Source organism: Callorhinus ursinus, unplaced genomic scaffold (assembly GCF_003265705.2).
Source record: "Callorhinus ursinus isolate GAN/ISIS: 27379988/994484 unplaced genomic scaffold, GSC_fseal_2.0 scaffold3, whole genome shotgun sequence".
NCBI classification, from domain to species: Eukaryota; Metazoa; Chordata; class Mammalia; order Carnivora; family Otariidae; genus Callorhinus; species Callorhinus ursinus.
In genome coordinates, this window is record NW_027397065.1 from 41,115,808 (window position 1) to 41,130,011 (window position 14,204).

General features: G+C 36.3%; 1 protein-coding gene across 3 annotated transcripts in view; it reads right to left on the reverse strand.

The window, feature by feature from the left end:
• Positions 1-7,284, reverse strand: part of GABRA1 (gamma-aminobutyric acid type A receptor subunit alpha1) — a 59,300-nt gene extending 52,016 nt beyond the window's left edge. The window contains exons 1-3 of one of the 3 annotated variants that reach the window (XM_073890307.1): positions 6,619-7,284; positions 4,214-4,302; positions 730-842 (exon numbers count right to left, since the gene is read on the reverse strand). In XM_073890307.1, the coding sequence (XP_073746408.1) occupies positions 730-842; positions 4,214-4,287 (187 nt within the window). In that variant the 5' untranslated portion in view covers positions 4,288-4,302; positions 6,619-7,284. The remainder of the gene's footprint in view (positions 1-729; positions 843-4,213; positions 4,303-6,618) is intronic. The other 2 variants (XM_073890303.1, XM_025866627.2) reach the window with 2 other exon arrangements.
• Positions 7,285-14,204: the final 6,920 nt, after the last annotated feature.

Genomic DNA, 14,204 nt, shown 5'->3' on the forward strand with positions numbered 1-14,204 from the left:
TGGCTTTATTAGTCTCTTTAAATAAAATTGATTGATTATCTTATTCAAATGTTATTTAAATAAGTGAGTAATGTCTAGCACTATTTACTCTTATTGTTATAAATATTGTATTATTAAGTGCTTTTTTCTTTCTAAGTAGAAACCCATTAGTGTAACTAATTAATTGGTATACAAAGAAAAACATATTTTTACATAGAAAATTAGGGTTTAAGTTTAAATGCATGGTTAAAAAATATTACCATCTATCTCATTCACCTTTTATCCCAGAGTTGGTGCTAATCTAATGCAAAACAGTGGATCAATATGTAATATTCCAAAATAAATGTTTACAGCATTAGGCTCAGAGATAATCTACTTGAATTCAATGTAAACATAGCAATGCCAAATGAAGTAGATGCAGTCTTTGGGCTGGAAGGGAGAATATTATCTTCATTTTTTCTCTGGATAATCAAATCATTGCACAGAAAACATTATGACTGCCAAGTAAATAACATTTTTTATGTAATTATGAGATGTTTGTATTTGCCTTTTACTACATATAGGTATGTGCACAAAATTACCATAGTAAATTGAATTAACATTAAGCAACCTATTAAAAATAGGATTAGTCCTTAAACTACATGCTGCCATTCTTATTACTTTACCATTTAAAAGGAAAGCAAGGCTTCATTAGTAAAGATTTGATACTGTTCTCTATAAGAATAATAATAACACAATAATGCAACCCACCTCCCAATCCTGGTCTCAGACGATTGTCATAACCATCTAGGAGTCGGTCCAAAATCCTGGTGAAGACAGTGGTGTTGTCTTTAAGTTCATCTTGTAATGAGGGTTGTCCATAGCTGAAAAAAATATAAAGGCAGGTAACAATATAAATTATACAATTTTTTTTAATTAAAACCCTTTCCCAAATAAAGCCTTCCCTAGATTTTCCTATCTCCTTTTCTATTGAATTTTAATTTGAAAATTCCTTCTGGCAAAGAAAAAAAAAGCCATATTTTAATTTTTACCATTTTCTCATATTTGTTATCATGCATGATAAGCTCTTTATTCTAATATTTCTAACTATGGAAGGAAAATTACAGGAAATGAGTTCTGTCTCTGCATGTGTAAATCTCAGCATGTATACAATGCTATAATGCATGTTTTCTCTGGCCAAGAATGTTAATACACGCTAGGGAGAAAAAAAATCTGGCAAACTTCTTCCCAAATAAAAAAATATGTATTTATGAGTTATCAAATTAGTAGTTTTGCTTTCATTTAATTTAATGTGTAGCATTAGCCTAAGATTTCACCTACCAACATACACTTCCTTCATCCACTTTATATATATATGTATATATATATATATATATATATTTGTTTTTTTTATGTTCTTTTAGGATATTTAGATGAGAAAAATAGTTAAAACTTGTTTCTTAGGATAATTATAGTTTCAAATCAGTGTGCAATTTCCATTCTCCTTAAGTTTTATGAACCAATTTTTACAGTGTGTCTATTCAACCTCTAATTAATTGAATTCTTGTCATTTCAGTATTAGAAGTAAAAGATACCTTGAAAAAAATACGGTCCAATATTCTTAATTTATAGTTTACTGACCTGTAGTGTGGGATTAGCGTTTTGTTTAAGAAAACACAGCAATCTGTGAGCAGAGCTTGAACTAGAACCCTGTTTTCTTCAACTTTTAGTCTAAAAACTTTAATCCTATTCTTCTATAATTCTTCTTTCTATTTGCAGGTATAGTTTTTACCCCTTACCATTATGAGTCTTAGAGTTTCAACCACATAGTGACCACAGTTCAAATATTGTATATGTCTTATTATGAATCACATTATCATTTATGGTCATTGAATCATATTTTACGTAATGATTAGGAAGACACCTCCAAAATCCTTTGAGAGAAAAGTTTATTTTTTATCTCAGTGGATCACACTCACTGATATATTTCAAAGATAGCTCTGACCTTGAGTAAAAAAAAAAAATGAATACAGAGTGTAAACTAAGAAATGCCACAAAAATATCACTTTCATACTCTCTGTTTAATATGCTTTTGTTTCACTCTTGTGTGTTTATATTACTGATCAATGTAAAAAAATAGTAACATCTGAAACCAGGATTTACTTATTTGACAGGAACAAGAAATATAATGAAAGTATCATTTCAAAAACAAACACTATTTTTAAAAAGGTAATTACTTTTATATTGGCAAAGCTCAATGGCCATTTTTCTGATAAAATTTTAATTTAATAATTAAAGTTATTATAACTAAAAGCTATTCAGGATGTTAAATATATGAAATGCAACTCTATGGAATAATTTTCCATTCTCCTAAATTCAACATTAATACCACACAGATTGACGGTTTACTCTCCTTTGGCAAAATTAAACATCTTACTAATTTTTGAAATCAAATTTTCACTGAGCTCTGTGTCTTCCAGGATGTCTCATTAGCAGGTGATACCAGTAAAGCAAAGATAGTTGTCTAAATGCAATTATTTATAAAAACTCGTCACAAAACGAACTGCCATGCATGCATCTTTCAAGGACATAGGAAGGTCATCTTGATAAAGGTGGAAAAGAAATGCCAGTACACTTTGTAAGTTGTGAGGAGGGCCTGACCAAGTAGTCCAAGGAAGAAAGCAGCCAAATAAGAAGGGGTAAAGATGAGACGGGGCGAGTGACAGAGCACAGTTCGATTCTGGATACAATTCCTAGAATATGCAGTTGTCTATTACCTTTTCCTGCATTTTCTCTGTGTTGAAGCTTATACCAAATTCAGGAAAAGCTTTCATCCCCAGTTTTATCTTCTAAGTGTCATTTCCACCAACTGTATGCATCAGAATTCAAATGCCAAAAGAGACTTTTCTGTCCCTCCCAGAAAACTAGTTCTGCTACCCCAACTGGAATAGTGATCTTTATTTCCTGTGATTTTCTAATCAGATTATTCTTCATCTCTTCTTCTAATTTACTATGTCCAGTTATAACTGTCAGAGAATAACCCCAGGATAAAGATCAAGATTGTTTATTGCTCTTAAACACTTATGCCAATGTAAGGTTTCCTAAACTGAATATATAATTTGAAGAGAAATGTCAGTTACAGTACCTGATTTTGATTCCATATGAACCACTATATAATAAAACACTGTGCACTAACTCCATCTACAGGTCATTACAATAGTAACACTTCATATAATTTTTCAAAAGCAATGGAGAACATTTAACTCCTCAGATTAAGAGTATCTGGCAATAGTGAATCTCCTCTTCATCTGGTAGTCATTATTTACCACACACAACAGCAAAAAATAAAAACAGACAACTTCTCAATTAAAAAAATCCTCCTAAATCCATATCTTTCCAGATTATTCTTTCTCTCCGCCTTAACTTGTTAAGAGTTCACTTTCCATTACATCTTGAAGAACCTTAGGTTTTTTTAATATGTCTAAGACTTTCTTAAGGGCCATAGGAGTAGACCATGCAAGAAGTATTAAAGCAGATAAAGAAGAATCTAAAATATTTGGTCACTTATATCACTGCTACTATAATATGTTTATATGCTTGATTTGATCATTAACAGATTTTTGAGTATGGTTAAGCTTATTACTACATTTTTCTCATAACTTGTCCCCACAATAGTTACGCTTAAATAGAGAAGTTCGATTTTATGTAATGTTCTTAAATATTTGTTCGGTGTATTCTACCTCTATTGATTATACAAAGAATGGTTTCAAAACATAATATGCACACACATTTATAGAGACTTAGGACTTTCGAATTACAAATATTATTTTAAACTTTCCATTTTGATACAGTCACAAGTTACTCTATGATCTTTACATTTGGCTAGAAATTTTCTTGTTGGAAAATCAACTCATAGAGTATGCAGACATTAATTGGGGTAACTTTCTCTCTGAATTAGGAAATCACATATTTCATTCAGTTACAACTGAACAGTGAAAAGTTCAATTTAAGACTTAAATGTTGAATTAATACATTCCTTAAACAAAAACGTGTTAAGTGTATTCTAACCATCATGCAAATAAGATGGCTATTTTTTTATACTGCTCTTCTTTATTCTTAGTTGGGATTTTATTGCCATTAAGTTTTTTGAATTCCCTTAGTCATGAATTCATCCAAGGACAATTTTCTTCCCCATGAAAGAATAAATGAAAAGTTACAGAAATTCTCATGCAGATTTAAAATAAAGTGTCCCCACCTTCTTCCAGTCAATGTGCTCAGAAGGAGGGTCCAGGCCCAAAGATAGTCAGAGAGACCCGGACTTTTCTTCATCGCGGGCTTGTGCAGCTGAAAAGTAGAACAAGTAGAGATCAATGTCTCTTGCAAGAAACATCAGGTTTATAACCACTAGGGCTGACTGAGGCAGTTCAGATGAATGCTTTGAAGTCAGGAAATGACCTCACTAGGATATGACACCTCATTGGAAGCAATGGAAACCTGGACCATCCATTCTCCACTTTCCCTTCCATTTCTCCATTCAGAAATATATCAGTGTCTTAATTTCTCCTGTAAAAGAATACAAGTTGAAATGCTTTCAGGTGACAATATTGCTCAACATAAAAACTGTGAGTTTTTTTTCCCTGTAGGTTTTATATTTCCAATATAGTGTGAATTACTCTCTTCTTATTGTTTATCATTTGAAAATTTTGACCTTTCTGATTGGAGTTTCCCCGCCTGAACTGTGCATTGAAATTTTTAAGCTGGTGTCTATAACGGGGAAAGCATGTTTTGGAGCTGAGATGGGGTAGGTTAATATGCTTCAATGACTGAATTCATCTTTGAATTCTGGATGTACCTTGATTTCAGAAGCAACTGTATTTATCTTAAAAAAAATAGGAAACACACTGTTGAATGCTGAAGTCGTGCTTATATTCTCTGCCTGTGATTGCCTTGTTAAATATGCTCACTAATGCTTCTGTGAGGCTAAAGGACACACTTTACAGTCAAGCCATGTGCTGATCTCTCTCATACACACAAACCACCCTCACGTAAGTGCATACAAACATGCCCACACATATCTTTTAAGCCCTCTTATATTCTGCCAGGTTGCTGCTAGAAAATGTTTCATCTCAAGCAGATGGAAGCTGGAGTGCTTTGCTTTGCATGAATACGGGAATCTTTTTTCCCTCTTAGGTAAAGTGCAATCAATCACCATCTGATTGTTGAATTTTAGACTTGATAGTGGGATGCTGAAGGAAAGGAGGGGCATGGAAAGCTTAGAGAATTTCAAAAAAATTATGATTTACTTGTGGTGTCAATTTTTAAAAATCGGTGTACTACCTGGTTAAGGAGCAGATATGGTAACACTTTATTTAATGTGCTACAATTAATGGCAATTATAACATGAGAAATGTTAAGGGTATTTATTAGCACTTCCCTGAATCTATACTCCTTAGTACAGTCAGTGATTAATGGATTGCATGTCTTTTAAAGCATGTTTTTCATTGACCACTCTATGGTTTAATGTGGTATGCCTTTAAGTACCTCTACACAAATGCTTTCCACACTCTTGGGGATCATTTATATCAGTAAAAACCATTACAAACAGGCATGTAAGCAATGAAACATAATTAATGTGTTTAGAGTGAAATGGTCTAGATCTACAGATAAGAGCTGTGAGCTTTATAGTTTTTACTTAATTTAGTCACTGGTTTTGGCATGGATGACAAGAAATACTGGATAAATATCATTATGTTAAAATATTGCATCTAAATTGCACAGTTATAATTCATCCTTGCATTAATCTTCAACATCTGTTATGAAGGAAAAGCAACTTCTCTTACCCTCTTAATAATTATTGGTCTTTATATATAAAAAAAAAAAAGGTGATTCCTGAAGGGGTAAATGAAACAAAACAAAATCCCAAAATAAGGTACCATAGCTTTTTGTCCTCCTCTGGCATTTTAAAGAGAAAAACAAACCTATCATGGCACTTGAGTTGTTGAGTAAGAAAGTTTCTTGCAAATACAAGCATAATAGTTTAAAAGAAATGCTATGCTGCCTCCTTACCCTTTTCCACCTTCCACCTTCCCCCACCAGACACACACCCTCCAAACACCCATATCCCATGCTATCCATATTAAATGATAAGTTGAGTTTTTCATGTTCAGAACCAGAAAGACCCCTACACCAGAGGGCATTTTAGCGGCGTCCACTGGAAAGGAGAAAAGAGTCATTTTTGCAGCCAGAATGTGAGAGTGCCTTCCCTAGGTTAGAACCTTAAGACAGGCTTTCTGTCCCAGCATCTGAACTTTAGAGGATGCCCCCCAAAGCCCCTCCCCAGCTCATCCCAGCTCCCTCTTGAAAAAAAAAAAAAAAAAAAAAGGAATCAAAACAACATGTCACCACCCACCCCGCGGAATAAATTCATATCTGCCTAAGAAAGGGGGAAAGAAAAGAAGAGATACAGAGGAGGGAAAAATAATGCTTCTATATTGCTGCGGTTTTCACCCTGAAAGAAAAACCTTCGTTGTTTCTACCTGCTATGGGATCAGGCTCTTGTCCTGTTCCCTTTTTCTCTTTTTTTCTCTAGCATTCCAGTCTCTCCAGCTAGGAAAAGCCACGTTCAAAGCTCAGTGTGTAGCGGTCCGAAGCCGCACTTACCTCGGGCCCCCTCTGGGCACAGGATCGCTCAAGACCCGGGAAAAGTGTGCGAGAGAAAATCGCGGAGAGCCTGGAGCCAGCGCGAGTCCGCGAGTCCGGGCGCGCCGGGAGCAGAGGGGCGTCCTTGCTCTGCCTCTCACTCACTCGGTCTGAGCCATCATGGACTCTGCGTGCTCCTTTGCTGAAGATTTCACACCCAAATTTGCTTCCCAGTATCCGATCTGCAGCTATACAACAAAAGATTTCTCTTTACCAAGACAGTAGTAATACGTCCCAGGGCAAACCGGATGTGAAATAGGCGGTGACTTCATGCCAGAGAGATTTTATTTTAGAAAGGAAGGTGGTACCAGCCTCTGGATCTGGAGACCAATCCGCCCATTTTTTATATGCAGCACAATTTAACTTGCACCGCTCTGGCCCTAATCCCCTTCTCTCTGGCTGCGGAGTCAAATCCTTCTACAATCTGCTGCAAGCTTTCCTTTTTTTTTTTTTTTTTTTTTTTTTTTTGTGGGGGAGTAGGAATGGGGGGAGAAAAGGGTAGAAAGGGTTAGAGACCTAGGGACGCCCCTCAGAATCACACTTTCAATTCATGAACACTATTTTAAGGTGTGCCCATTAAAAAAACAACTGATCAGTGTAACTAGTCCAGCTTTGATCAAAGATTCAACCACTGCATGCATCTGAATGAATGCAGGGAGCTGCAGGGTTGCACATGTGGAGAGCCGCTGTCCTCTCGCCTGGCTCCCTCGCACGGACTCCCACACACATGTCTGAGTCCCTGTGTCTTGCGGAGTCACGAATGATGAGGGATGGCGGAGAAGAGTTCTGGCCAGTAGGGAATTGGCCCCCAGGCTTCGAGGCTTTCGCACTTTCACAGGTTGTGAGTGCTTTCCACCCCCCGCCCCCCTTCGTCAGTAGCTTAGAGGGCAGCAAGAAACGCGCTCCGGAACCGGGTTTTTAATCTCTGGAGGCAACTGTTTATGTTTTGAAGGAGAAAACACAGGCTCCTTTAAATAAGAATTGTGCTGGGTTCCCAGGACGAGGAGTATTTAACTTTAAATAAATCACTCAGATCATTTCTAGGTTTGAGAGTCATATCTCCATTTCCGGAATCATTCCCTTGCCTCGAACTCCATCATTCTCTGGATTAGGAAAAGGGGGGGGGGGGGGAGAGAAGATTAACAAAAAGATTTTAGAAGTCAGGACAAAACTGCCTTCGAGTTTTTTTTTCCCCCTGCCCTCTTCTATTACCCTCTCTGGTGACTCTCCACCCACGAATCATTATACACTTAGGGAAGGAGGGTGTGTTTCAACATCAATCTAACTAAATTTCCAAGGAACCAGGGGCAACAGTAGTTCTCTCTTCGGATTTTGTGAATGGGTGTTTGTAGCACAGAGGAGATGGGTGCTTTCTTTCTTTTCTTTCTTTTTTTTTTTTTTTTAGATGGGTGCTTTCTGAAATGGCCTGAAGCTCTGGAAACTCCCTTCAGTACTTGGGCCAGACTAGGTAGGAGGCGCTGAAAAGATAAAGTGCCTCCAGGTAATTCTTTTGTTGACTAAATTCCGAAATTTGAGCTCCCTAGTCATTTTGCCCAAGAAGACTTCTAGCAGAGGAGACTTTTTTTTTTATAGGGGCGGAGCTTGGCAAAGTAAAGAAAAACCTAAATGGCCAGTCTATACCACGCACTGTTTTTTGAGGCTATAAGCCTTCCCTGACCTTGTGCTGCAATGCAACCAGCTTAGGTGGTTAAAACTTAGAACAAGTGATCGAAAATAAACCTATCCTATTGAAAAAAACAAGGAAAATAAAATTGATGACCACATTCAGAATCGGGCTTGGTAATCATGAAATCATTTTGAAAGGGAAATGTTATTGGGAAAAGATTTTAGAAATAAATCTTCAAGGAAGAGAGATTTGAAGATCATCTTATGTTGCCTACTCTGTTCAGATAGGACAAAGGTCAATGTATTCTTAAAGATACCCAATGAGGATCATCACAGCTTCCCTATATGACATTACTCAATTTTTATTTACTTATGTACTTACACATTAATTCACTTACTTATTGAGCAGTTCTGAGAATAAAACTCACTTCAGTAAAGTTCTGAAACCCTGGGTTAACAATTAGAAAATATTGTTTTCTTACCTGACAATATAAAATGCAATTCCATAGTTTTGTTTTGATTCCACAAAGACTGATAGTCCTAGAAATGTAATCTTTTCATCTTTTTTTTCCTCCCGGTAAAACTGTCACAGCTCCTATTCTCCTCTGCAAATGGGAATAACTTTATATCCTATATCTAATACCATACAACAAATCACTCTACTCATTGTTTTTTTTTTCAATCACAGTTACTGAAACATTATCATTTGCACAATACTCTCTGAGAACAATGTCAATCACATCTTTCTTCAGATTAAATGTTATGTGACTATCCAACAGGATACAACTGCACAGCATTTCCATACATTTTAAAACAATAAATATTTATAAATAATTATTGGGTTTATCTTAAAACTATAGTGCACATATGGAAATGGCAATGTCCATACTACGATCCTCTAAGTAAAACAAAGCAGTTTTTACTAGATGATATATGTATGATTTGTTTTGGGACATATTTTTTTCTAAGATTTTATTTATCCATTTGACAGAGAGAGAGAGAGAACACAAGCAGGTGGAGCAACAGACTGAGGGAGAGGGAGAAGCAGGCTCCCCACCAAGCAGGGAGCCCGATGCGGGGCTTGATCCCAGGACCCTGGGATCATGACCTGAGCCGAAGGCAGACACTTAACTGACTGAGCCACCCAGGTGCCCCAGGACACATGTTTTTAATAAATGAATTTAATAAATAAATTGTGGCCGTTTAAAACACTGATAATTTTACTACTCCAAAAATAGCAATTGCAACTCTAAATTATCAGTGTGTTTATTATTTCCCATCAAGGTATCATTAAGATATGCATATAATACCAAGGAATAAATATAAGAAATAATATAAGAAATTAATGGCAAGGAAATAATTACTTTATGTTGTCTTGTTATATTGAATCTTTTAGATAATTGGTGACACTCTTGTTTTTTCTCCTACCTAGGGGAATAAATCCCTTCAAAGTGTGTGTGCATCTGATTGAAGTAAGTTTTTGAAATAGTAATAACCATGATATTTAATATTCTTAAAGTGTTTACTTGGTGCCAAGTAATGTGCTAACAAATTTCCATAAACCATTTATTTTAATTCACAAAACATGTCTGTGAGAGATAGTCTTAATATACGTGCTTTACAAATCATTCAATAAATTATGGATTAGAGAGAGTGAGAGATTTTCCAAAGGTCACGTAGGTAGGGAATGTTCATGCTAGAATGCAAACCCAGATCTTCTGACTTCAAAGCTTATTTTCTTAACCACCCTTCTACATTACTTTATTTCCTTAATTACTATACAGTTGTAAGTTCACGTTAAAATCTGTTTTATTCATCTTATATCTATGTTTACCATCTTCATATCAGTTACATAAAACCTACCTCTGAACATTTTTTAAAAATATTTGTTCGGGGGGTGTCTGGGTGGCTCAGTTGGCTAAGGACTGCCTTTGGCTCAGATCATGATCCTGGAGTCCTGGGATGGAGTTCCGCATCGGGCTCCCTGCTCAGCGGGGAGTCTATTTCTCCCTCTGACCCTCCTCCCTCTCATGCTCTCTATCATTCTCTCTCTCTCTCTCAATAAATAAATAAAAATCTTTAAAAAAAAATTTGTTCGGGACAAGATTCTTTCTTTTGCTGGTTTAGTGCATCAAATGGCAACACAGTGTCAGGCTTACTTACTTTAGTGTTTCAGAGGTTTCTGCTATTTTCCTTCTTACGAGGCCACTCCCTCAAAGGACCTCCAAACCATCACTGGTTGTAGGCAGAAAGGATTTGAGGTCAAACCTAGGACCACAGATCCTGGGGAGGCCTAATAGCTCTATTTCCAGTGTTGTAGTCTGGTACATTTTTGCTTTTTCTGTCAATTTTAAATGGCAGGAAGCCCTGACCTAATTGAAGAAGTGGTACTGATTCTTTTCAACAAAAATGTTTTTACTTTCTCCAACTAAATGTGAACCACATGAGAAAAAAAGTAGCAAGAGTGTTCTCATTAATTCAGTGTGGCTTTTTATCATTTACAAAATAATTTGGGGTGAGGGAGAAGAAGAAGTAAAAATAATGAGATATCAAATAAGTGTCAACTGAAATCTAGAATAAAGTGGTCTTTTTAATGTCTTTGCATGGCTTAGATATGTATGCTGAAAGTACATTTTAACATGTAGGGAACATGGTTATCAATCTGCAACAATAAATGTACAGGTTGCAGTTAAACATGATGCCACCTACATTTATTTATATATACACTTGGGTATTAAAATGGAATTTTTTTTAAGATTTTTTTTTTTTTTTGACAGAGAGCGAGAGAGGGAACACAAGCGGGGGGAGTGGGAGAGGGAGAAGCAGACTCCCGGCTGAGCAGGGAGCCCGATGTGGGGCTCCATCCCAGGACCCTAGGATCATGACCTGAGCTGAAGGCAGACGCTTAAGGACTGAGCCACCCAGACGTCCCTAAAATGGAATTTTTATACTCACTAAACTAGGCCCCCTTTTCTAATTTCCCTATTTATCATACAGACCATCTTGCTAATGAACTATATGAGCACATCCAGAGGGCTATACCTTCTATTCTAATTGGTATTGAAATAATAGCTCAGTGGGAAAAAGAACTTTGATTTAAGTAATAGAGTACTTTTTGTACCTTCACCTAGACACCTTTGTCATCTGGGTTACTTAGACAAATTCTTTTTTCCCATGCTAGAAGGCTAGTTTGACATCTTAGCATAGTGAGAGACAGGGTATGTATAATAGAAACAAAATCAACATTTTCTCATATTTGACTCATAAATGTTTGTCACTCTAAAGGGATTTAGAGATTTTCTGCCCCAACCAATTTAACAGATCAAAGTTATGTAAGGAAAAACCTGTGATCTTTGTAGTAGAACCTGGGTTAGCATGGCACACATGGATATATATCTGAAGTCATTGGTATCTAATAGCTTCATGGCCCCTGGTATATTGCTGAACTTTTCTGAACCGCATTTTCTGAAGATTTAAAATGAGGTAATGTTATGGGCACCTGGGTGGCACAGTAGGTTAAGTGACGGACTCCTGGTTTCCACTCAGGTCATGATCTCAGGGTTGTGAAATCAAGCTCCATATGGGGCTCCATGCTCAGCGCAGAGTCTGCTTCAGATTCTCTCCTTCTGCTCCTCCCACTCATGCACACTCTAAAATAAATAAATACGTCTTTTAAAAAAATAAATGAAATGAGGTAATGTTACCTCATTTGCTGATTGTGGCATTATATGGGAAAACAAATGTGAGTCACATAGTCCTCTTGCATACACCTAGGAGGTATCCAATGAATGCCACTTTCCTTCACTCTCTTTTATCTCAGTGCGAATTCATTATTTTTCAAGCATTGTAACACATTCTGCACAGCATCTTCATATAACTCACAATAGTGATTCTATTGTCCCTATTACATATTAAGATTTAACTGAAACACAGAACTCCCATTATTGGCCAAGATACCACAACAAACTGGCTTACATGCCAGGCTTAATCCTAGGCCCATATTCTTATCTCTAAGGTGTTCTGAGAAGAAGAATGCTTCTCACTACACCTGCCTTAGACATTGAATATTTAACATACACTCTAAACCAGGAAATTTGGAGTAAGCTCCAAGACAGAACCAACCACAGCGCATGCTTCAACCACAGCTTCTACAGTCAGCCACAGACCCCCTCCTCCAAGGGACATTTTACAACGTTTTCCCATAAGATTTAAGAAAAACACAACTAATACCTTTTAGGAATAAAACATATATGTGAGAGCCAGACTCTTTTTAATAGTCACGTAAGTAGGACAGTACCCAGTTTTCTTGTGGCAGTTTTCAGTTTATCAGCAACTCACATGTAACCCAGATTCACCCATTTTCTTTCAACATCTTTTCTTTTCACAGATGTCAAACACATCAACTCAGCCAAGAAAACGCAGATTTACTCAGAGTTCAGAGGAATGATAATAAGTTGATAGTTTTAAGAATTATTATTTTCAAATATCATGTATCAATAATTTTCAAAACTTTGAGAAGATTTTAGACTCTAGATTCCATTAGCAATGTGAAGACTGCAATGCAAGTCAGGAGAGAGGTAAGAAAATGAGCATAGTCTATTAAAATGTTGTCACAACTCTAGGGATGCCTGGGTGGCTCAGTCATTAAGCATCTGCCTTCGGCTCAGGTCATGATCCCAGGGTCCTGGGATCAAGCCCTGCATCAGGCTCCCTGCTCGGCGGGAAGCCTGCTTCTCCCTCTCCCACTCCCCCTGCTTGTGTTCCCTCTCTTGCTGTGTCTCTCTCTGTCAAATAAATAAATAAAATCTTTAAAAAAATAAATAAATAAAATGTCACAACTCTAGATTGGGTTTTTTAAATGGTACATCCTATATAACTTGAATTGAGGAAACATGCAGTCTCTATTTTTATGGTAACATTAAGCCATTCAGGATGTGTTTTCTTTGGTAAACTTCAAGTGTGTATGTGTACACATAGTCTGGGTAAACTCCTCTAACCCATTAGAATGCATATTTTTCTCTGTTAAGGTGAACATAATGAATAGCTCTTCAATCAATATCAGTTATTAAGTGTCTAGCATACAGAAAAGAAAAAGATCTGAGTTGGGAAATCAATTTAGAAAGATTACTTATCAGAAACAGTAAAAAAAAAAAAAAAAAAAAGGCATGTTGGTACCAAGAAAGTGCATTTAGTTTATGCAGAATCTTCTGACATGATAAGGATACAACTAGTTTAGAATATTTGAGGATTTCAACATGGCCTCATTATCCTGTTGGGCAGCTTCATTTACATATTTGTTTGAAATCATAAAACACAAAAAGTGACACAAACGTTAAAGCAGCATTTGAAAAAATCATTCATCATGCCCTGAATGGCCATAGGATTTGTGGAAAGGATATGAAATGGAAGGATTTACTAGAACAAAGATCAAGAATTAAGACACTAATGCCCCATCTGTTCAGTAGCTCCCAATTTTTGATGTTTACAATAATTGTGTTCTGTGGCGTCAAATGAAAATGAGTTTGTAGATATGGATGCATTTTTATTATGGTTGGTCTTAAATATATCCCAAATTATCTAATGTCCTTGTGTTAAATGTAGAACATAGAACCAATTAATTTTTTTAACTATAATTTACAACTAAACAATCTCAACCTAACTCACTTCCAATTTTGCTTATAATAACATTCACCATACTTTCTCTTGGAGAAAATTCCACAACTTCCATTTTAATTATATATATGGTCTTGGGCAGGGACAGGAGGGAACAAAAGAGTTTTAAAGATGAGTAATAATTACTCTTGAGTAATTTCATTTCTGAAACAATCAGCCCATGCATATCTCAGGAATGTGGACTGTCCCCCATAGAACTGGAGATTTAGCCCAGAAAGCATTGCTCTGGATGGGTAAAGACATACAAC